The sequence below is a fragment of the Lissotriton vulgaris genome, chromosome 4_1 (genome assembly GCF_964263255.1).
Source record: "Lissotriton vulgaris chromosome 4_1, aLisVul1.2, whole genome shotgun sequence".
NCBI lineage: Eukaryota > Metazoa > Chordata > Amphibia > Caudata > Salamandridae > Lissotriton > Lissotriton vulgaris.
In genome coordinates this window covers 1852674559-1852698526 of record NC_141691.1, presented here as the reverse complement: position 1 = coordinate 1852698526, position 23968 = coordinate 1852674559, and the positions used below count along the sequence as shown (strand labels likewise).

The window sequence follows — 23968 nt, the reverse complement described above, 5'->3', positions numbered from 1 at the left end:
TTGTGGTATCAATTAACTTGGGGACCGTTCGTCACATGATTAAGGCGGAGACCCAGCCTCAGACCCCCACCACCCCTCAACAATGAGCGAGGCAGAGCTGCTAAGATGTAAGCGGATACTTCCACTTCGTCAAGGGGGGGTCTGCCCATCACACATGGCACACACAGCAGAACATTGGCTCTAGGCAGCTCCCACATCTTAGAACAAAGACTGAGTGCGATGCTCCCCAGCCCGTTTGTGTATTTGGCACTGATAGGGGCAAAGATTTTGAAAATAGTGAACTATTCTCTTCAGGATTGTAACGATACTTCATTGTTTTGCCTGGTGCTCATAGAAGCTCAGAACACAATCACAGTGTCGCACTGCCAAATCAAAAGTAAGCTATGCTCCGAAACAACCTTTTGCCAGGTGTTGATCATGAGCTTGAAGAACAAGTTACTTACCTTCGGTAATGCCTTATCTGGTAGAGACTACATCTAGCTGCTGATTCCTTACCTTTCGAATTTCCCTAGGCCTCAGACTGGATCCGGAAGATTTTTCACGAGCAGTACACCTGCACCCCAGTAGGTGGCGTCTATCAGCCCGCATCCGTTGGTGCCGAAGTCCGAGCCAAAAGGGACGTCGTGATAACTATATAGGTGCCAACCAGGTGGGTTGACGTCAGTTTTTTCTCATGACTTTCTGTGCTATAAGCGCAGAGCCTTGAAGAACACGGACCACAGGTGTGTAAAAACCAGGGCCCTGAAAGGAGTTATCCCTGTCCCTAGAAATCTGTTTGCAGAGAGGGAATGATGGATGGGTCGGTAATGAATCTGTGGCTAGATAAAATCTCTACCAGATAAGGCGTTACCAAAGGTAAGTAACTTGTTCATCTGATAGAGACTTCTAGCCACAGATTCCTTACCTTTTGAATAGATAAGGATATGGCCTAACAGCTAGGGCAGTCGACTTCGGAGCTGGGGAACCAGGTTCCAGTCTCTGCAATGACGCTCGACATCCTGTAATTCTGGGCAACTCACTTAATCTCCCAGTGCCTAACAAAAATAAATGTGTCCGTCTGTAACGCAACTAGTGCTCATGTAAAGTGCTCTGATACCTTAAGGTCAAGTTCGCACTATATAAAACTCCACAAAGAATAGATAACAAAGCAATACCATCCCCGGAGGAGGGTCTGCAAACTAATTTCAAACAAGAAAGTCCTGCAGGACTGAACAGACAAAGTGCCCATCCCTGCAGACTTGACTGTCCAGGCAGTGTGTTTGGCAAACACAATCAGGGAAGCCCATGTTGCTGCCTGACAGATGTTCAGGACTCGGAACTCCACAAGGTAACTCAGTTGTCTCAGCTTTAGCTCTGGTGGAATGAGCTCGCAAGTCTTCAGGAGGCGGCTTCTTAGCCAGTGTGTAGCAGATTTTGATGGAGAGAACAACCCATCTGGAAATGGTCTGCTTCTGCACTGCCCAACCTTTCTTTACACCAACATAACCCATGAAAAGTCAGTTGTCCACCTGGAGCTCTTATGTGCATTCTATGTAGAATCAAAACGCCCTTTCTGAGTCCATATAGCAGCCTCTCGTCTTCTTTAAAAGGATGTGGAGGAGCATAAAAGGTAGGCAAGGTGATCCTCAAAATGGAATGCGCTTCCTCGCAATCTGCGTCTTGAACCCTGTCAAGCCCTCTTCCGAAAAAAACTTAAAACCTTCCTCTTCCCCAAATAGTTCTCTGGTCTCCCTCTCCGGGTTCTCATAACCATACAGCGCGGGGATGCCTCCGGGTCACCAGGCGCTCTATAAATCATAAAATAAATAAATAAATAAAATAGATTTACCTACATGAAAACGGATTACCACTTTTGCTAGAAAGGAGGCCCTTGTGCAAAGCATTACTTTGTTAGGATAGACTGAGAGGTAAGGCGGCATAACTGATAAGGCCTGACGCTCACTCACTCTACAGGCAGATGTAATCAACACAAGGAAACTGTTTTAAGTGTGAGGGAACAATTGTGTAGGGGCTTGAAAGGAGCAAAGGTCAAAAATGTTAAAAACAATTAAGGTCCCATTGAGACATAATGAATGGGGAAGGAGGAAAGAGATGACTTAGACCTTTGAGGAACCTATATACAATAGGGGACTTGAACAAAGAGGGTTGATCAGGCAACCACAAGAAGGCAGAAATAGCACATAGATAGCTCTTGAGAGTGCCCAGAGCAGAGCCCTGCTGGGCAAGAGAAAGAATGAAAAGCAGAACTTCAGAAAGAGGGTCAGAAAGGGAACACCATGCCACCATTTTTTTCCAATGGAAGGTGTACACCGTCTTGGTGGAGGACCGCTTGACTGCCAAGTTGACATTCCATACTTTCAGGAAGGTCAAAAGCTGTCACCTGTTGCCACTCAATCTCCATGCAAGGCGGCGAAGAGTGGACAGGGTTGGGTGGAGAACCCTCCCCTGCTGCTGCAAGAGATCTTCTAGAAGGGACAGCCTGATTGGAGGATCGATGGCCATGCTCAGAAGCTCAGGAAACCAGACTCTCCATGCATCTGAGAGGGAGTCGGTGTGTCTATGGATTATGGTGAACCCCAGCTGGCACAGAAGGTTTGCCGTAGCCTGGAGGTGCTCTACAGTTTTTGTTCAGTACTATTATCAGTGCCCGCACCATCATTGTGTTACATACTGCTAGGATTGTTGAAGACTTGCTGCATCATTTCCAATATTCTAATAGGAGGCATACATATGCAATGTTTTTATAGTCATGCAATAGGTTGTTTTCTTGCAAATTCGTGAGTCAACCACTGTAGGCTGTGGGATGGCAACACTGAGAAAATCCTGCAGCTGGTTGTTTTTTCAATGCGTTTCTAGGTTTCTGATTCATGCAGAACTGGAATGGCAATAGAGGCTTTTACAGAAATATTGACAATTTCTTACCATTGGTCCAGGAGGGCCAGGTGGGCCGGCGGATCCGTCCTTGCCAGGCACCCCCTGCATGAAGAGAGGACAGGACATACACAAGTCAGTTTCAAGCAAACAGATTATGTCCAAAAATAGGACTTGCGCACTGATAGCATTGTTCCCAGATGAGAAACGGGTATGTACATGTAACCCCCACACACCTCTTCGTCCATGAGGTGCTAATGAGAACTTTCAAGGAGGTGATTCTTTTCTCCTTTCATCATCTAAATTGATGCAAAAATGTGCAAACCTTCTTAAAAACATAAAATAAGGTTATACAAATGATTCCTTATCTCCAAAGGAATGTTTTATAAATTACTCATTAATATATCATTATCCTTTTTATGAAAGTCAAATATTTAAAACTACTACACAGATTAGCTAGATATTCTGGGTTAGCCACATAGGTTCTAGACCTAGTACAATGACTATTAGTTTGCCGCTCTAGGTATACTATACTGACCCCAGCCCGCTCCATCCTCAAGATGTAAAACTCTGTATCTAGATTCTCAACAGACCACATTGAGTTTCTAGACATGAACCACGGGTTATCTAGAGAAACTGAAGGCACAGACATGAAAGCAAAGACAGGCAGACAAACTAGCAGACACCTAGTATAAACATTTATCTATGTGAAGTATTTGTAAAGCAGGAACCTAGCCACCAGACCAAAAGGGGGGCTTGGGGGAGGGCAGCCGACCCCCGGGAGGTCTCCTCCCCCGGGCGGTTTGGGAGATCTGGGTGGGGGTATTTCTTCCAGCAGGTTCTTTTTGGGCGTTTTTGGGCTGGTTTTAGTTGTATTGTGCGCTCCCCTATAAATGGGTGGGGCTCCTCGCTCCGGGCACCATTTTAGGCTTGGTGACCTGGTGGCCGGTTGAGCTTAGAATTTTTTGTCTTGTTTCCTTGTGCTTTTTGATTCGTGGTCATGTCTGGTGAGGATTACCGAGTGTTGGAGGCTATTCGCCTACTTAGCGAGGCCGGGCGTTTGGACCTGGTCATTGGCGACCGGGGTCAGACGGAGACCCCGCGCCCTCAGCGGGAGGCCTCTGCAAGGGTGTCGGCTGTGGTGGCAGCATGTTACTCCCCGAAACGTCGGAGGCAGGATGGGGTAAGTGAGCGGGGTCGTCCCAGGACTCGGCGGGCGGGTTCTAGGGCCCGGCGGGGGAGTGATGCTAGTTCTTCTGATCCGGCCGTTTCTTTGGATTCCTCTTTGTTGGACGTGGCTGGGGGAGGTGGTTTTTCTCCTGTGGAGGGGGTGGTTTCCGAGGTGGGTTTGCGGGAAAGAGCAGCCTCTGCTCCCGTTTTGCGGGGCCGTCGTGCTTCCAGGCAACGTGGTTGCACGCGGCGTTCGGCTTCTGCCTCCGCGGGGGTGGGGACTGACGTCACTCAGGTGGGGCGGGCGGAGGCCATTTTGGATGTGGCTTCTGTGGCGCAGCTACCGTTACGGGGTGCTTCCGGTTCGGGCATGCAGGAGGTGGTCGTTCCTTTGAGCGTTATACGCCGCCATGTGGTTCAGGTGCCGTTACCGGTTGACGATGGTGCAGTAGGTGTGCCCATCGCGCGTCCTTTGGTTTCGAATCCTGGAGTTGGAGGGCCTGTGGGCCGTGGTGTGCTTGTTCGTTCGGAGGGGAGGGATATGCGGAGTCCGTTATTGTTTTCTCCCTCGGGATCCGTTGGGGGGGAAGCTGTGTCCGGGGGTGGCAGTTCGCTGGGGGAGGGGGAATGGGCCCAGATGGGTTTGGGGGAGGGTGTTGGGCGGGCTGACATACTTATTCCGGGTGGGGATTTGGGTGCTGCGGGCGGCTCGGTGGGGGTTTTTTGTCAGTTGGAGGTGGTGGGAGACCTTCCTGTAGGGGGGGTTGTGAGTGGGGAGGATGTTGCTCGGCAATGTGAGGAGAGAGAAGGATCTTTTTATAGGCTGGCGGGGGAGTTTCAGTTTCCTGGTAAGAAGGTGGTTTCGGGGCCTGCATCTCGGGGTGCGGTTTCCGTTGGGGGATTTCAGGATTGGGATCCTCAGGGAAATGCTTCACGGATTATTCAGGCTGTGTTGGATGGTAGCTCGGATGAGGAGGTTTGTCCGCCGTCGCCTCGGCTTTGCGATGCTTTAAAAAGGAAGAGTGCTGTTAGTTCTGGAAGTTTTGTGGTGTCTGGCAGGGGTGGCGGTTTTACTGTTGGCGGTTTGTCTTCTGCACATAGAGTTGGTTTTTGTGAGGGACCCGGCACACCAGTCCGGCCTTTTTCTTTACAGGAAGAAGATCGACCTTCGGCAGCAGACTTGGCAGGGCGGCAGGCAGCCCGGGTACGCCGAGGAGAAGTGCGGGTGGAGCCTAGCGCGGCACGTCCCATACCCTCGAGGGATCCCGCCGCGGCCATCACACGCAGGTTTACTACGACCTCGATGGTCCCGACGAGGGATTTCAACATGGGCGGTGCTTCCGGGTCCAGCACGACCTTCCCGTCCTCAGCGGTGGAATCCAACGTTGTACATGGGAGCGGGTTACGTACGACCTCTCTCGTGCCACGTGGTGGTTATAATACTGGTTTATCTTTTTCTGGAAGTCAACAGGTTGCCAGTGGTGCTGGCGGGGGGATGTATAGACGAGTTCAGTCGTCCTCCCCGCCTAGGTCCAGAGTGAGGGCTGGTAAGGCCCATGGTCGTTCAAATACGGTGGAGTCAAGGCAGACTTCAGTGGTTGTCCCTGCCCCCCCTCAGTTGGAAGAATCACTCATTTTAGATTATGATGAGGATAGCCCTGAAGAGGGCGAGGTTCGTGAATTGGTGTCGGGGGGGGCATGTTAATGTTTCTTGTGATATGTTACAGGACCAAGTGGTTCGGAGTCGTGTGGAATCGTCAAGGCCACGAGTGCTCGGCCCCGCGGTGAGGGCTCCTCGGAGGGCGGACGAAGGTGCACGAACGGCGTGGAGGACGGAAACCAGTCAACCGCCTCTTTTACGTCCAGGTGAGAATGTGGTTCAGGCCGTGCGGCCCAATATGGTCTCTATTGGTGTTGGTGTAGATTTAATGTCTACCGAAAAGGATGGTAAATTACATAAAGGTCGTGTTGTACGAGACCAAGGTGTAGGTACAAACGGGGATGATGTCGATACAAGTGGAAAGGTGGATAGTAGCACGTCCACTGTTGGTTTGGGCACTACGAAAAATGTACTCCACAGTAAAGAGCTTAAAATCAAAAAGTTGCCGTACATGGGTGTTACGAAGCCTTTGGGGGCTCATTTGATGCTCAGTACGAAGGAAAAGATATGGAATGGTGAGTATGTGGAACTGTTGAAATTGCTCCACAGGGAGGTTCGTGCTAAAGAGGGTTCCAAGGAGGAGGAGTTTGAATTGGCGAAACGCCCTAAGGTCCCTTTGACTATAGAGAATTGGACGGCGGCCTTTTTAATCTTTGCCAGCGTCTACTGTGAGAAGTTCCCTGAGCGCTGTGTGTCCTTATTTAAGTACATGGATGTTATCCGTAAGGCTCAGCTCACTAGGACTGATTATGCTTGGGCTCAATATGATGAGGAGTTTAGGGCACGTATGGCTTGGGATCCGGAGGCGAAATGGGGGGAGTTGGATTCTGACCTTTGGCAGCAAACGATGGGGTCGTCTGCCTCTGGTAAAACCATTTTTACAGCCAGTGGTCTTCCTATATTATATCGTCCCTTTCAGTCCCGTCCCACCCGGGGAGGGGTGGGGGCCATCTCTACTTCCCAGTCGCCTACCGGCACATGTTGGGATTTTAATACCGGGACCTGTACTAGACAGTTCTGTAAATTCCGTCACGAATGCTCACAATGTGGGAGGAAGGGTCATCCGTTATCCCGTTGCTGGGGCCCTAGGGCTCAGGGACCCCCGGGTTCTCAACAGAGTTCAAGAAATTTCGTGCCACCACAGCAACCCTCAGCTCCCAGGGGAGGGAAGCCTTCATCCGGTGCTGGGCCCAAAGGCTCGTACGCCGGTTAATGTTACTCGACTAGCCGCTGCTTTGCGGGACTACGAGCCTGCCGAGCTGCGGTCGGTCTTGTTGCTGGGTTTTCAGGTGGGGTTTCGTTTGGGGTATGAGGGACCGCGTTTAAGACGTTGGTCCAAGAATTTGAGGTCAGCGAGTGAACACCCTGACATTGTACAGTCGAAATTGGACAAGGAAGTAAGTGAGGGTCGAATGGCGGGCCCTTTCGATGATTGGCCTCTGGTGAACCTAATTGTGTCCCCTATTGGTGTAGTCCCCAAGAAGGAGCCTGGTCAGTTCCGGCTCATTCAACACCTATCGTGGCCTGAAGGTGGGTCGGTGAATGATTTCATTGACACGGAAGCTGCATCGGTATCTTATTCATCGGTGGATGTAGCCATGCAGCTAGTTGTCTCTGCGGGCCCTGATGCTCTGATGGCAAAATGCGACATTAAATCCGCGTTTCGGCTCCTTCCAGTCCATCCTGAAGACTGGTGTCTTCTGGGCATCCATTTCCTTGGAAAATGGTACGTGGACAAGGCGTTGCCAATGGGCTGTTCCATGTCTTGTGCGTTGTTCGAATCTTTCAGCACATTTCTTCAATGGTGGTTTACTACACAGAGTGGCCATGACCTTGTCACTCACTATTTGGACGACTTCTTTTTTGTGGGTGCTGCCAATTCGTTGGTTTGCCAAGCGGCTCTCACATCGTTTCAATCATTGATGAATTACTTGGGTGTGCCATTGGCCCCGGAGAAGACCATGGGTCCTTGCGCGACCATGTCTTTTTTGGGGATCGAGCTTGACTCTCATTTGATGCAGGCTCGTCTTCCGTTGGACAAGAAACAGAAAATGCTTGAGTTGGTTGGAACTATGTTGGGGAAGGAGAAGGTGTTTGTGAGAGAGATACAGGTTTTGCTGGGACACCTGAATTTTGCCTGCAGAGTGGTTCGGGCGGGTAGGACTTTCTGTAGGCGGTTGGGCAGAGCTTTGTCTGGTCATTCCCTTCCACATCATAGGGTGAGACTGTCTGCGGGGGTGAAAGAGGACTTACGTATGTGGGTCTTCTTCTTACGTTCCTTCAATGGTGTGCCTTTGTGTTGGGAGGTGGATTGGTGTTGGGAGGTACAGATTTTCTCTGATGCCGCTGGTAGTGAGGGTTTTGGTCTCTACTGGCGGGGAAAGTGGTGTGCTCAACAGTGGCCCATACAATGGAAGAATGGTGGTAGGAGTATTGCTTTTCTGGAACTTTTTCCTGTGGTTGTTGCGGTCACACTGTGGGGGGCGGAGTTGGCCCACAAAAAGGTCCTCTTTCGGGTCGATAATATGGCTGTGGTTCAGGTGATTAACAAACAGTCGGCCAGAGATCCCCAGATTTTGAAGCTTCTGAGAGTGTTTGTGTTAGGTTGTCTGAAACATGATATTAGTTTTCGGGCCCTGCACGTTCCTGGCGTGGACAATGACATTGCGGATGCTTTGTCTCGTTCACAGTGGGAGAGATTCCGTGGGCTTGCTTTGGAGGCAGACGAGGAGCCGACTCTCATGCCAGACCACCTGTGGACGGTAGGCAACACCGGGTCCTACACCTGGTTTTAGGTTCCTTAGCTCCTTCCACGAGGACAGCGTATGAGTTAGCCTGGAAGGAATTTTTGGAGTCGGGTGCTTGTTGGCGGGAACTGGATTGGCAACGGTCGGAGGATGTGGTACAGTTCATTTTGGTTTTGATGGATAAAAAGTTGTCTAGAATTACTATTTCCGGTAAACTGGCTGGTGTTTCCTTCATGGGTAAGCTTTTGTGGGGATACTCTCCGTCAGCTGGGGAGTTGGGTAGGAGAATGTTGGAGGGGTGGTCTAGAGAGAGTGGTGCTATTCGCACTTTGAGATCCCCTTTGTCGTGGCAAAGGCTGTTTCAAGTTATTTCTGTTCTCCCGGTTGTGTGTACTGACCGAGTGGAAGCGTGTTTGTTTGCCACGTTGATGGTGTGGATGTTTTTTGGAGCCTTTCGTGTGTCTGAATTGCTTGGCAACAGGTCCTCCCCTGGCCTTCTGTGGGGGGATGTTCAAATATCGGAGCGGGGGGTCCACATCTGGCTCTCACACTCCAAAACGGATCAGAGGAGTATGGGTAAGGGTGTCTGGTTGGAGTCGGTTTCACCTCCGGAAACGTGCCCTTTAAAATGGGCCATTCGTTGGAGGAAACTGTCGGGTGGGCCTTTGGGTCTTCAAGTTTTTCGCCATGCGAATGGTTCTTGTGTGACAAATTATCAACTGCGCATGGTGCTGCGTAAAGCGCTGCGACATATTGGTTTGGATGGGTCTTTATACGGTACTCACTCCTTTCGGATTGGGGCGGCCACGGAAGCTTTCAACAGGGGCTGGTCGAGGGAGGACATCATGGGTCTGGGGCGCTGGACTTCTAATTGTTTTCGGCGCTATGTGCGTAATGAGGCTGCCGGAGCGCTGGCGTCTTCATCTGTTTTGCCTGTCTGATTCTGTTTTCTTTTACAGGTTCTGTGGCTGGTCCTCGGGCTGCTTACATTACAGTTTGGATCGTGGGCCATTCCTTCATTAAGAGAGCTCAAGTTCAAGCTCGTCAGAGTTATTTTGGTTCATCATTGGGTTTCAATGATCGTTTGTTTAATGTGGTGTGGAAGGGTAGGGGGGGTATGTTATGGAAGGAACTTATCCCTGCCTTGAATTCTTGGTTGGTAGGTGGGGTTTGCCCGGATGTTTTGGTGCTTCATTTGGGTGAAAATGACATGGGTTCCGTTAAAGGGGTTGTCCTGCTTCGGGCAATCAAGAAGGATTTGGCCTTATTGCACAGCCAGTGGTCGGGTTGTCATGTCATTTGGACGGAAATGGTGCCGCGGAGGGTTTGGAGGTATGCGGTGAAACCGAAGGCGGTGGATAAATCTCGGAGGAAGGTGAATCTGGAGGTTTCCCGTTTTTGTAGGGACTTGGGTTTCGGTCGCATCGTTCATAGTGACATTAAATATGATGCGGTGGAGTTTTTTAGGGGAGACGGTGTCCATTTGTCTCGTATGGGTATGGACCTATATCTGCTGGAGTTGCGGGAGGTTCTATCTCGCTGTTTGGCTGTGCAACAGTTTGTTGGTGAATAAGTGGTAATCGGTGCTGTTGTTTTTAGTTCCCCCTCTTTTTTCTTATGTACTCTCCCTCGACCCCCCCCTTCCCCCCCCCCCCCCCTTTTTTAGGTCGGTGTGGGGGGCAGAAAGGTGGGGCTCTCTCCGGACCAGTCCTTCACCCCACGGCTTTCTGGATGGCGGTTTTGCTATGTGATCGTCAGTTTTGGGCCAAGTTGGACCCGTTAGTTGTATCGGTTCTTGTTTGGGGATTGTTCAGACTGATTGAGGTAGGGGTTCGGAGAATATGGCTCGGGGGATATGTTCAGTTGGTTTATATTCAGAGATGTAAGATTTATATTTATTAGGTGATGTTATAATGTTATAATGTTATTGGGGTTTGTATGGTTTTGTGTTGGGTATGTACGGGTGGGGGTGGGTGTGATGGAGGGTGTGGGGTGGGGGCGGGGTTTGGGGTTTGAAATAAAACGAACAAAAACTTGGGTTGTGGTTTAGATTGTGAGGCGGTTGCCGAGTTTGTGTATTTTGTAAATGTGCACCTGTTCCAATAAAGCGGCCTTTTTCACACTCTAAGGGTTTTTGAGTCTGCTCACTCTCCCCCCACCCCTCTCTCCCAAGGGGGGCTTGGGGGAGGGCAGCCGACCCCCGGGAGGTCTCCTCCCCCGGGCGGTTTGGGAGATCTGGGTGGGGGTATTTCTTCCAGCAGGTTCTTTTTGGGCGTTTTTGGGCTGGTTTTAGTTGTATTGTGCGCTCCCCTATAAATGGGCGGGGCTCCTCGCTCCGGGCACCATTTTAGGCTTGGTGACCTGGTGGCCGGTTGAGCTTAGAATTTTTTGTCCCTCCCTCCCTCCCTCTTTTCGGGGGTCTCCTGTCTATTATTTATTTATTTATTTGGCTGCTGTTTGAAACATGTGTTCATAGGGTTTTTACGTTGTTCTTTTGTCGCTTGGGACAGGTGCGTGGCGGTTTTGCTATGTGATCGTCAGTTTTGGGCCAAGTTGGACCCGTTAGTTGTATCGGTTCTTGTTTGGGGATTGTTCAGACTGATTGAGGTAGGGGTTCGGAGAATATGGCTCGGGGGATATGTTCAGTTGGTTTATATTCAGAGATGTAAGATTTATATTTATTAGGTGATGTTATAATGTTATAATGTTATTGGGGTTTGTATGGTTTTGTGTTGGGTATGTACGGGTGGGGGTGGGTGTGATGGAGGGTGTGGGGTGGGGGCGGGGTTTGGGGTTTGAAATAAAACGAACAAAAACTTGGGTTGTGGTTTAGATTGTGAGGCGGTTGCCGAGTTTGTGTATTTTGTAAATGTGCACCTGTTCCAATAAAGCGGCCTTTTTCACACTCTAAGGGTTTTTGAGTCTGCTCACTCTCCCCCCACCCCTCTCTCCCAAGAGTGCCTATACAGATGGCACAGGTAGCACAGAACCACACAATGGAGGTAAACAGCGGGGAAAAGGCTATAACAGTTATTAGACAGGTGAACTTAAAAGAGAAGCAGAGGAGTATTTAAATTGGCATAGAAAGACAAGCAAACAGATAGATAGATAGATAGATAGATAGATAGATAGATAGATAGATAGATAGATAGATAGATAGATAGATAGATAGATAGATAGATTCCATGTACAGAAAAACTCCCTATCTGGGGCGTCTCTTGTCCATTTTTATGCCGAACAACACTTCTTTTATTGCTTTAAGATCTGCCTTCTCCTATGGGTCTAAGTAACAATGGACAGAAACACCGTGTTTCCCTGCAGTGCCGGCTGCTGCAACAGAGAAGAACCAGTGTCAAGAATATTGAATAATATATAATATATAATATATAATATTGCATGTTCCTTACCCTGGGGCCTTGGCTCCCATCCCGTCCAGGTGATCCCGAGCCTCCTGGGATGCCCTAAACACAACAAAACAAACCACAGTTACAAACGAGACTTTTCCTTTATTGTCGCTCCCTCACTGATTACTGACGCTGCTCAGTGTGGGCGCGCTCCCACGTGCGGGCTGCAGGCACGTGCGTGCGCGTGACTGCATGCTGCAGCGAAAGCATGACGCGAAGGGCCCTGCAGCGCGCCCTCCAGGGCCACTCTTATTATCACACTGCCTCAGTCTGCACCTCCCTTTAATAAACATCCGTATCACACGCCCATATCCAAACAATCGCCCATCGCAATGTCAGCCCGCCTGCGGCGCGTGCTGAAATCTCGACCACGAGTGTCGCTAAAACGTGTATTTTTGCACAAATAGAATTACAGCTTCATGCACTGCTGGGACATTGGAGAACATATAAAGGTACACACCTGCTGGCCAGGAAGACCCAGATCTCCCTTGTCTCCTTTCTCTCCTTGTGGTCCCTGTCGAGACAGAGTTGGATGTAGTTACTGCACATACCATGTACACAGGAGGCACATACCACGGCATTCATCGCCCCCGAGGTGCGGTTCACTCAAATTAGTGAACACGGGAGGGAGAGAGAGAGAGAGAGACAGAGAGAGAAAGAGAGGGGGAGAGGGGGAGAGAGGGAAAGAAGGGGAGAAAGAGAAAGCAAGAGAGAGAAAGAAAGAGAGAGGGAGATTATGAGAGAGAGAGAGTAGGAGAGGGAGGGAGAGAGAGGGAGAACGAAAGTGAGGGAGAGAGAGGGAGAGAGAGCAAGAAAGAGAGAGCGAGAAGGAGAGAAAGAGAGAGAGAGACAAAAGAGAGAGAGAAAGGAGAGAGCGAGAGAGACAGAGAGGCAAAGAGAGAGAGAGACAAAAGAGAGAGAGACAGAGGGAGAGCGAGAGAGAGAAAGACAAAGAGAGAGGGAGAGAGACAAAGAGTGAAATAGAGGGAGATACAAAGAGAGGGAGAGAGACAACAAGAGAGAGAGGGAGAGACAGAGAGAGAGTAAGAGAGACAGAGAAAGAGAGGGAGGGAGAGAGAAAGAGAGAGAGGGAGAGAGAGAGAGAAAGATAGTGAGGGGGAGAGAGAGACAGACAGAGAGAGAGAGAGAAAGGGAGAGAGAAAGAGAGAGGGAAGAAAGAGAGAAGGAGAGAAAGAAAGAGAGAGAGACAAAGAGAGTCAGAGAAAAAAGAGAGAGAGAAAGAGGGAGCAAGAAAGAGAGAGAGGGAGAAAGAGAGAGAGGGGGATAGAGAAAGCGATAGAGAGAGAAAGAGAGGGGGAGAGAAAGAGAGAGGGAAGAAGAAAGAAAGAGAGAGAGGGAGAGAAAGAGAGATCATTTGGGTATTGAAAAGTGACAGGCTTCAGGTTACTGTTTCCTCAACGTCTGAAATTAATCATTACATTCATTCTGCACCAAGCAGATTCCTGGGGTCTAGAAAGAAAAATGTGTTATCATCTGCAAATCATATTTATCAACCTATTTAAAGAAATGTGTAAAATGCAACCGCTAGTATTCAACGTGGGTTTCGTCTGTCAACACCAACGAAACATCTGTATAAATAAGCGGGAGGGATACTGTCTTTAGTTGCTGTAAAAAGTAACCAGATTCTCACACTTGCAGACATATATCCATAGATACATATTTATGTATTTGTATACAGATTACAGAGTAGCTCGTCAGTCTAACACAAGTTTGCATGTCAAATCAAGTAATCCAGTTCTCTACAATGAACTGGTCTACAAGACAAGTGCCAGGCTTGCAAACCCCCCTTAACACTATGAAATGTTGATTTCATTTAAATCTTCAAGGGCTATTGTAAGGTTCCAAAGTTGAGTTTGTCATCCATCTGTATGAAGGTTCCTAGCCCATACACATTGGTTCACCAATTTCTCAAACATTCTCAGTTTTACCAAATGTTTCCTGTGCACGCTGCACAATCACTCCTGTATAATTGTAACGATTTATAAAGTGGTGACATTAATCAGTGTTCAGCCTACATGTACCATTATTAAACATAACTGCTTCACCTCTTTTGTAATTTAAAATCAATGAGATGATTGCAGCAGAAAGATTGTTATTTTTCATGACACTGTTGATTAAGTGAGTGAAGTAGCTAAGTACAGATGATACAAGACATCCGTTGGTTCAAGAATTTTAAAAATGGGGAACTTGACGAGGGAACAGGGACAATGTTCTACTCATTGGCTAAAGCATAGATTAGTTGGGAAAAATCTCTGATGCCACTTCATAAACACGTTGTTAGCTCATGTGGGGGTAAGCATGCTAAATTAAGTTTATTTCGGCCTCATTTGCAAGTGATACCAACACTTCCATGTTCACAAGGTAGGTCTGCACCTCTCCATTTTATTTTTTATGTGATTAGACTATAGAAAATGATCCTTTGGTTGAATAATTTCGTATGCCTAACGTTTGCCTTTGCTTAGAGTACTTCCCTTGTTAGGTCCAAGCCTACCAGAGAGTGAAGCTGTCTGGTTTGGAAAGCTTCCCTGGGAATGTATTCCACCCATTACTTACCAATAGCTTTGTGGTTTGTACAGCCGCGGCCCGTGGAGGGAGTTCGGTGGGGCAGGGAGGCGGTGCGGGGAAGGGGCAGGGTGGGGGATGGTAAACGACGGAATATGGATAATTGCAGGTAAGTAAACATTTGAAAAAATAAAACTAATTTTGTAGTGCGCGCTGCATCGCATTTTGCGATGCAGGGTGCGCTACGAAATTCGTTTTATTTATTAAATTGTTTACTTACCTGCAATTATCCATATTCTGTTGTTTACCACCCCCCACCATGACCCTCCCCCACACTGCCTCCCTGCCCCACCGAACTCCCTCCAGGGGCCGCGGCTGGGTTTGCAACTCACATTTGCTTGGTTTCCATTTGCTGGTTTAATTTGTTTTAGGCTGTCCAGCTTGAGTTAGTCCTTCCCGTAGATCACAACCTGTTTACTGTATCCTTTCTCCTTAGTTTACTTTCTGTAAACAGGCCTTTAAATCTGGTACTTATCCAGTCACATTCACTGTGCATTTAAAGACAGAGATCAAATGTCAGGCTCTGTCTTCTAAGGGACCTTGATGTTTACTTTTCTTTCTCTGACTTCAAAGTGGGAGGATTTATGAGACAATCATGCTGCTAACTAGAACACAACAAAATGTAAATGTTTGTAAATTAACTGTGAAGATTTTTAAGAATATATATCATAATTGGGAAAGCACAAAACAATCAATTTATTTTGGTAGTTCTGAAGTGTGGTGGAAACAAATATGAGCAAAACAAATCAATACACTAGGTGATGACATTTCCACACATTATCATTTGTGTGCTGTATAACTTGATCAATAAAACTGGATGTCTGTGCAAATGTAATGGTCATTTCAATTGAAGATGTGTTCTCTGCAATGGCACCCCCTGGCACTCCACTTTACACCACTTCACTCTAATTACACCATTCCAGGCCACTGCACTCTGCTCTGCACCACTTCACTCTATGCCACCTCACTTTGTGCCACTTCACTCTACTCTGCACCACTCTACTCTATGCCAATGCCCTCTACACCACTCTACTCTACACTGTACAGCTGCACTCCACACCACTCCAGTCTAGGCCACTCCACTCTGCAACAATGCACTCAATGTCTACTTTAGTGCACGCTACTCTGTACCACTCCACTCTATGCCATTGCACTCTATGCCAATCCACTCTGCACCACTTTAATTTAATCTGCATCACTCTATTCTATGCCGCTGTACTGCACTCTATGCCAATGGACTGTATGCCACCTCACTCTAAGCCACTCTACTCTGCATCACTCCATTGCACTCTACTCCACTCTAGTCTACTTTGGACCTCTGCACTCTATACAACTCTGCTCTACTTTTTGCCACTGCACTCTATACTGCACCACTCCACTTTACCCTGCACCACTCCACTCTATGCCACTTCACTCTACTCTGAAACAATTTACTCTACCAGTGCACTCTGTCAGTCTACAGCACTTCACTCAACCCTGTGCGACTCCACTTTACGCCACTCTACTCTGCACCACTCCACTCTGCCCCACTGCCCTCTACGCCAATGCATTCCACGCCACTTTACTAAAAACAAATGCACTTTAAGTCACTGACTTTTTTGCCAATATCATCTGCACCACTGCACTCTATGCCACTATATCCTACTCTGAAACACTAATCTCTATGCCACTGCACTCTATGCCATTCTATTCTACTCTGCATAACTGCACTTTATGCCGCAGCTCTCTACGCCATTCTAATCTGCTCGATTTTATGCCAATGCACTTTACGCCACTGTACACCACTGTGCTCTATGACCATCTACTCTGCAATATTGCACTCCACATCATTGAACTCTAAGCCACTCTATCCTGCATCATTGAACTCTATGTCACTGCCCTCTATGCCACTTCACTCTACTCTGCACCACTCTACGCCAATGCACCATATGCCACTCGACTCTGCAAGACTCCACTCTATGCTACTGCAGTATACGCCACTGCACTATATTCCAATCCACTCTACGCCACTCTAATCTACTCTGCAACACTGCACTCTATGCCACTCTACTGTATTCCACTGCACTCTACGCCACTCTACTCTACACCACTGCACTCCACCCTGCAACACTCCAGTATACCCAGCACCACTCCACTCTACTCTAAAACAATCTACTATATAGCACTGCACTGTACATCACTCTTCTCCACTCTCCACCACTCCACTCTACACTGCTGCACTCTATGAAACTCTACTCTAAATCACTGCACTCTAAGCCACACTATTAGACTATGCACCACTGTTGTCAATGCCACTGCTTTCTACGCCACTCTGCTCTACTCTGCCCAACTCTATGCCACTGCGCTCTACACCAATTCACTCTACGCCTCTTTACACCACTGTACCCTGGACACTATCCTGCAACACTGCACTTTCTAACACAGAGCTCTGTGCCATTCTACTCTGCACCACTCAATTATACGCCACTCTACTGCATCTACATCAATGCACTCTATGACACTACACTTTGCCCCTCTACTCTGGATCTCTCCACTTTACACCACTGTACTCCACTCCACTGCACTCTACGCCAAACCACTCTACTGTACTCTAATCTACTCTGCACCCCTGCACTCTATACCACTGCATTCTATGCCACTCTACTCTACACCACTGTACTCTACCTCGCACCAATCCACTCTACCCTGCACAACTCCACTCTGCCCCACTGTACTGTATGCCACTGCAATCTACACTCCACCACTCCTCTCTGTGCCACTCGATTCTATTCTCCCCCACACTAGTTCTAAACCACTGCACTCTACGCCAAAACACTCTACACCACTGTACTCAAAACTAACGCACTCTACACCGCTGCACTCTATGCCAATCTAATCTGCACCAGTGTATTCCAGGCCACTCTATGACACTCCACTCCATTAAACTCTAATCCACTCTACAACACTGTACTCCACTTATGCAACTCTACAACACTCTACTCCACTTTGTGATGCTCTATGCTACTCCCTCTATGACACTTCATGCCACTTTACTCCACTCTATTCTACGACACACTACTTCAATGTACACCACTACTCAAATCAATCAGTTAGGGTTGGTAAAGCGCAACTACTCACCTGTGAGGGTCTCAAGGTGCTGGTGGAAGGGGGCAGCTCCGTTGAGTGCTGGGGCCACCCGAAAAGCCATGTCTCGAGGTCCTTCCTGAACTGGGGCAATGTGGGAGATTACCGGAGGTGGAGGGTGTTTAATTCTATGACACTCCACACCACTCTCCTTTACGCCATTAACTTTTAGCCATGTTTAACAGCAACTAAAATGGTTTATAACATGGCTAAAGCCCATTGGCAAAGTCAATAGTTCTTGCATTGGCTTTGCCAATGCTTGTTTGACTGTTCTAGATCACAGCTAAAGCTGGACCCATTTATATGAATACTCCATTAAGAGTTAATAGCGACACTATTGTGCACATGATTTAGGTCAATAGGTGTCCCAAAGTGAGTGGTGTTGCCAAGTTCTAGTGAGACACTTGGTTGGGTTGCTGTCCCTTTTCATAGGAAGTTAAGCAGGAACAAAAGGCTAATTATGCTGTTAGATTTTTTAAACTTTGACACACTGCACTTTTGTTACTTCCTTGGCACCTCTAAGCCTAGGAGACTTGACTTGCTTAGGGAGAAAGGAGTCAGCTAAACATCCCTAAGAAGACATTGTATCAGTCAATCACTCCATGTTATTCACCAAGCTATGGGCGGGAGTGAGAATAACATTTATATTTACAAAGATGGGAGATTACTTGATCACAAAGGACACCACCAAAGGGACTCCTCCAGAACAAAAGCCCAAAGATGACTCAAGAAGATTCCTAACCTCCTTCGTCTAAATCTACCAAGACAAGTTAATCTCCAAAGATGCTTTGACATTGTTGCTAGGATACGAGCAGCAGGTAAGGCTTGAATGATTGCAGGGATATCCGAGCATATATTATTTAGTGTGAAAAGCTTACTCCTTTGCCTGTAGCATTACCCAAATGTGGCCATGAACGGAAAAAAGAGTGTGTCTTCCCTGATTTACAGTTAAAGAAAGTTGGTAAATGTAACACCAGGACCACATGTCTAGTGAAGTGCTAAACTCGATTCTGTCTGAATTTGTGAAATATGCCACATCTGAAGATGTATCTTTCATTTGTAGACTGTCCCCACAAACCTCATACTGCACTAAGCCCCCCAAGAGAGCCACGGGCAGTTCAGAATACTCTGAAATGGACTTATAGTATAATCTAATAATGAACAGGCTTGAGTAGGTGATACAGTGCTCAGTGGTCCCATATGAGTTCCCGCTCTGGTCCATATGATTTAATGTGTGAGTGAAACCACTCCAGGGTCTCCTGGTTGAGCCGGTAAAGGGGTTCAAAGCAAATAGATAATATCCAGCGATTACTCTGCTCATTCAGAAACCCAAGGCTGATACAACACCTATCTGGCAGTTTTCGAAGGATGGGTGGAGCAGTCGGGCAGAACTAGTTATTGTGGAACTCTGACAAAAATAAAGTGTGTTTATGGGTTACATCAGGTAGCTAAGAACAGTTTATCAAGACTAGAGGATTCTGTTAACAGATGAAATGCTACATATGTTCAACAAGGGTAAATAACTTTTTGTCAACTAAAGGTTTTCGCTGGAGCATTATGTTGGCCGGGTGATGCACAGACTATTGCAATATATGAACCTAGTCCATGTAGTTCCGTAGTTCGAGGGTCTGTGGTTCGGTGGTTCCGACCCCGTTCAATAAAGGTCGTCGGATATAGACGATTTTGGTGTCAGCGGACCGCAAATCACGAGTGCGGTGTGTACGAGTGTTTCCGTAATAATCGATCAATGAGAACACTACGTATTCAGGGATTTCGTTTGAACCCTCGGGTTCCATTTTGTGTACGGCAGCCATTTTGTGTGGTTGCCCTCACATAGGCCGATGACTGCAGCCGAGCGAGTCCTTGGGACACGTAAACCTTAACTGACTCTTGTTTGACCTGGCCGAACTGACTCCCTTGCCCGAGGCTGACCTCGCTGAGCCAGTTCCTTGTTAAGCAGCTGGTCAGATAAAGATCAAAGAGCAGGACATGCCGAAGTTTATAGTACACTGCACCCAACTTTCTATCTTGCTTCTCATCTGTTTCTGCTCCTTCCTTTACGACATAATCACTGATTTGGGTTGAGGTTTTATGATGGGTTTGTCCAGCCTGATCGAACAGGATATTGGAATGTGCTTGGTCATTTCTGGTGGGCTGGACAACGGAAAATGGGATTGTCGTCATGCGCTACTTTTGAAATGTCACACTGTGATTGGTTAGTTTGTATGTAACCGATGCTACTATGGAATGTGATTTTTGGCATAAAAGACCATGCTTTGCTCATTGAAATTGTGCAGTCTCTAGCGAACCACCTGTGTTGTGCTTCGTAGACCTCTGTTCCTGGTTGCAACCAATAAACTTGGGTCTTTGACGTCATCGAGAAGTGTCCCGTGTCTCTGTTTGCCGAGGCAGGGGAATCCGAAGACATCGAGCGTTATCCCTGGCGCTGCTGGGTTCTAAAACCCGGTTCTTCATCCAACCCTGCTTCTTTCTTAAAGTGAAGGGAAGACCAGCAGTGGCACAAGCCTTTGTCTGCTCCCAATCAGATCACCCAACATGCAGCTGCTCGCTGCCCCAAGGACACTGATGTGAAGGCAACTGAAGACTTATAACACAGAAAAAAGGGCAGTGGTGGCAACGGGAATAACTGGGCACCTGTATGATAAGGCGATGTGGCTGCCAGCCAGCTGCACCCAAAGGGAAGTTTAAAGCTGTAGCTGTAGAGCAAAAACATATGCGATTAACAGCACCAAAACAAACAAGAGGACAAAACAAAATAGCATATTCCTTTATGACCACTAACATCACTCACACTCAATAAAGCCTAAGGGCAGAGCGTTAACCGCTTCAGATGCCTTGGATGCACAGTGTGCAAAGCTACGCAACACTTTTAGGCATCTAGGAGCTACTGATCAAGCCCGTAAGGGATGGGTCCATTATGGGTACCCAGACAAAAATGATAATCCAGGCTCCACCACGAGAGTCAGCACCAATGATAGCCTCAAGGCTTCCCCTCACTCTCAGTTGTAAGAATGGGCAGACACGTGTTCCTCTCATTCAAGCCCGAAGGCTGCAGCAGCCTCTCTCTTGCGTGACCTCTTTCTCCAACGGTGACCGGTGGGACCAGGACAGGTGATACTCCAGTACAGTATCCCTTTAGTAAAACAGGATTCTTTGTACTTTTCAAGTGAACCATAGAGCAAGGCAATTAAACAATACTTGAGCAGACAGAAATCCAACAATGTTCAGGACCGGGTGCTATAACAGAAGCCCCGGTGGTTTCAGCAACATCTGCAGATGGAGTAGCACTATGTTCGAAACAAAGCAGAATGGTGCACCCACGGATATACAAGTCTACAAAGCCTTGGTGTCATAAAAATATTCTTTTTTTAATTTTCATATAATCCATCCATCACGCGACCATATAGCCAACGCGTTTCATTCAAAAAGACATTAGAACTTCACCAGGGCTTTTGTGTCTTAATAATCACGGTGTTGGGGCATATCGTGTGGATGAGAAAAACAGCGGCTGCCGCGGTGCTACTGAACTCTGGCAGGTCACTCAGTACTTCCCCATGGTGGCTGAACTGGAACCAGTCTCAAGACACGCAACTCATTACGTTGGATGAAAACTGGTATCAATTAGGGAACACTACTGCGCATTTCAATATTGGATTAACCGCAACTCTTTGCCAAACGTGGCCTAGAACATTGATATCACTGAGTTGTATCTTGCTGAACATGGTTATTGACTATGGTACTGCTAATTCAATTTGACGATCCAGGAATCTAATGGTTATTAAGACACAAAAATCCTGATGAAGTTCAAATGTCTTTTTGAATGAAACGTATTGGCTGGATATTCGTTTGATGGATGCTATACATTATATGAAAATTTAATAAAAGAATATTTTTTACAAAACCATCGATTTGTGGACTAGCACATTGCTTTATTTAGAATTTGGATCTACTTGACAGTGTTACTTCACAACTGCTGGTACTGGATATGAAGTGCACCAGGCTCTAATTGATTGGAACTGTGTGTGCGGTTGGTACAGTCCGCCGTTGCTGCTTGGCTTCGGAGCAGCACTGTGTGCCTGTTCACTCTTGGAGCAGTAGCATTCGCCATGAAACCTATGGACTTTTGTACTAATCCCTGTTCACAAACCAGCATTTGCAAATTGCGCATCAGCTGGTTTGCAAACAGGGGTGCAATTTACGAATGTACCTATGAACTGATAGGCTGCTTCACAAATTTTACATTTGTATGTTGTGAAATGGCCGACAGTCGCAATTTGCAATCCGTGAATGTAGGGACAGCAAGAGAAGACTTGTTCATGCATATGCATTCCCATATCGGAAAGCAGCCCATATCCATTGAAGGGGTGGGTGCTGCTTTAAAAAATGCTTCCCTGGAACATACCTCCTCCTGTGTTAGCCCCCTCCCCCCATTCAGGTACTTCTAAAATTCAGGTGTCAGCATCCGATCAATGATTTGTGGCTACAGTTGCTGTCGGAAAGCAGTGACACGTCACTGCAAATTGCAATTTGACAGGGGACACGCTTTTAATGCAACCTCCTAATTGCAATACTGTATGTTATTCTATGTTATTATGTATTTATAACGCGCACGGTTACTCAGTAGTGTCCCGGTGCGGAAGTCGTAAAGGGTATTTTGTGAGTCAAAAAGGGTTTTCCTGCTCTCAAAATGCCTTCCATACATTTCATCTTTGCACTTTGCGATCACAAAGCCAGTGATTTTGCTAATTATAGGCCCTGCAACTACAAAATGCAGTGACACATCCAGCCCCATGTGCCCAGGAAAAAGCTGAAGCTTGCTGTGAATGTGAGTCCTGCAGCTACGGTACCACCTCAAGTGTCCAGGCTTGTTCGGAACGTGAGTCCTGCAGCTGCGGTACCACCTCAAGTGTCCAGGCTTGCTCTGAATGTGAGTCCTGCAGCTGCGGTACCCCCTCAAGTGTCCAGTTTGCTCTGAACGTGAGTCCTGCAGCTGCGGTACCACCTCAAGTGTCCAGGCTTGCTCTGAACGTTAGTCTGGCAGCTACGGTACCAAATCAAGTGTCCAGGCTTGTTCGGAACGTGAGCCCTGCAGCTGCGGTACCACCTCAAGTGTCCAGCCTTGCTCTGAACGTGAGTCCTGCCGCTGCGGTACCACCTCAAGTGTCCAGGCTTGCTCTGAAAGTGAGTCCTGCAGCTGCGGTACCCCCTCAAGTGTCCAGACTTGCTCTGAATGTGAGTCCTGCAGCTGCAGTACCATCTCAAGTGTCCAGACTTGCTCTGAATGTGAGCCCTGCAGCCACGGTACCTCCTCAAGTGTCCAGGCTTGCTCTGAACGTGAGTCCTGCAGCCACGGTACCTCCTCAAGTGTCCAGGCTTGCTCTGAACTGGAATCCTGCAGCTACGGTACCACCTCGAGTGTCCAGGCTTGCTCTGAACGTGAGTACTGCAGCCACAGTACCACCTTAAGTGTCCAGGCTTGCTGTGAACGTGATTTCTGCAGCTGCGGTACCACCTCAAGTGTCCAGGTTTGCTCTGAACTTGAGTCCTGCAGCTGCGGTACCTCCTCAAGTGTCCAGGCTTGCTCTGAACTGGAATCCTGCAGCTACGGTACCACCTCGAGTGTCCAGGCTTGCTCTGAACGGGAGTCCTGCAGCTGCGGTACCACCTTAAGTGTCCAGGCTTGCTGTGAACGTGATTTCTGCAGCTGCGGTACCACCTCGAGTGTCCTGACTTGCTCTGAACGTGAGTCCTGCAGCTGCGGTACCACGGTACCACCTCAAGTGTCCAGGCTTGCTCTGAACGCGAGTCCTGCAGCTGAGATACCACCTCAAGTGTCCAGGCTTGCTCTGAATGCGAGTCCTGCAGCTGCGGTACCACCTCAAGTGTCCAGGCTTGCTCTGAACGTGAGTCCTGCAGCTGCGGTCCCACCTCAAGTGTGCAGGCTTGCTCTGAACGTGAGTCCTGCAGCTACGGTCCCACCTCAAGTGTCCAGACTTGCTCTGAACGTGAGTCCTGCAGCTGTGGTACCACCTCAAGTGTCCAGGCTTGCTCTGAACGTGAGTCCTGCAGCTGCGGTACCACCTCAAGTGTCCAGGCTTGCTCTGAACATGAGTCCTGCAGCTGCGGTACTACCTCAAGTGTCCAGGCTTGCTGTGAACGCGAGTCCTGCAGATGCGGTACCACCTCAAGTGTCCAGGCTTGCTCTGAACGTTAGTCTGGCAGCTACGGTACCAACTCAAGTGTCCAGGCTTGCTCTGAACGTTAGTCTGGCAGCTACGGTACCAACTCAAGTGTCCAGGCTTGCTCTGAACGTGAGTCCGGCAGCTACGGTACCAACTCAAGTGTCCAGGCTTGCTCTGAACGTGAGTCCTGCAGCTGCAGTACCACCT

General features: G+C 48.1%; 1 protein-coding gene across 1 annotated transcript in view; it reads right to left on the bottom strand.

The window, feature by feature from the left end:
- COL14A1 (collagen type XIV alpha 1 chain) overlaps positions 1 to 23968 on the bottom strand; it is a 514343-nt gene that overhangs the window by 49527 nt on the left and 440848 nt on the right. Inside the window, exons 39-41 of the mRNA XM_086966163.1 lie at positions 12313 to 12366; positions 11856 to 11909; positions 2923 to 2976 (exon numbers count right to left, since the gene is read on the bottom strand). Of these exons, the coding sequence (XP_086822289.1) occupies positions 2923 to 2976; positions 11856 to 11909; positions 12313 to 12366 (162 nt within the window). The remainder of the gene's footprint in view (positions 1 to 2922; positions 2977 to 11855; positions 11910 to 12312; positions 12367 to 23968) is intronic.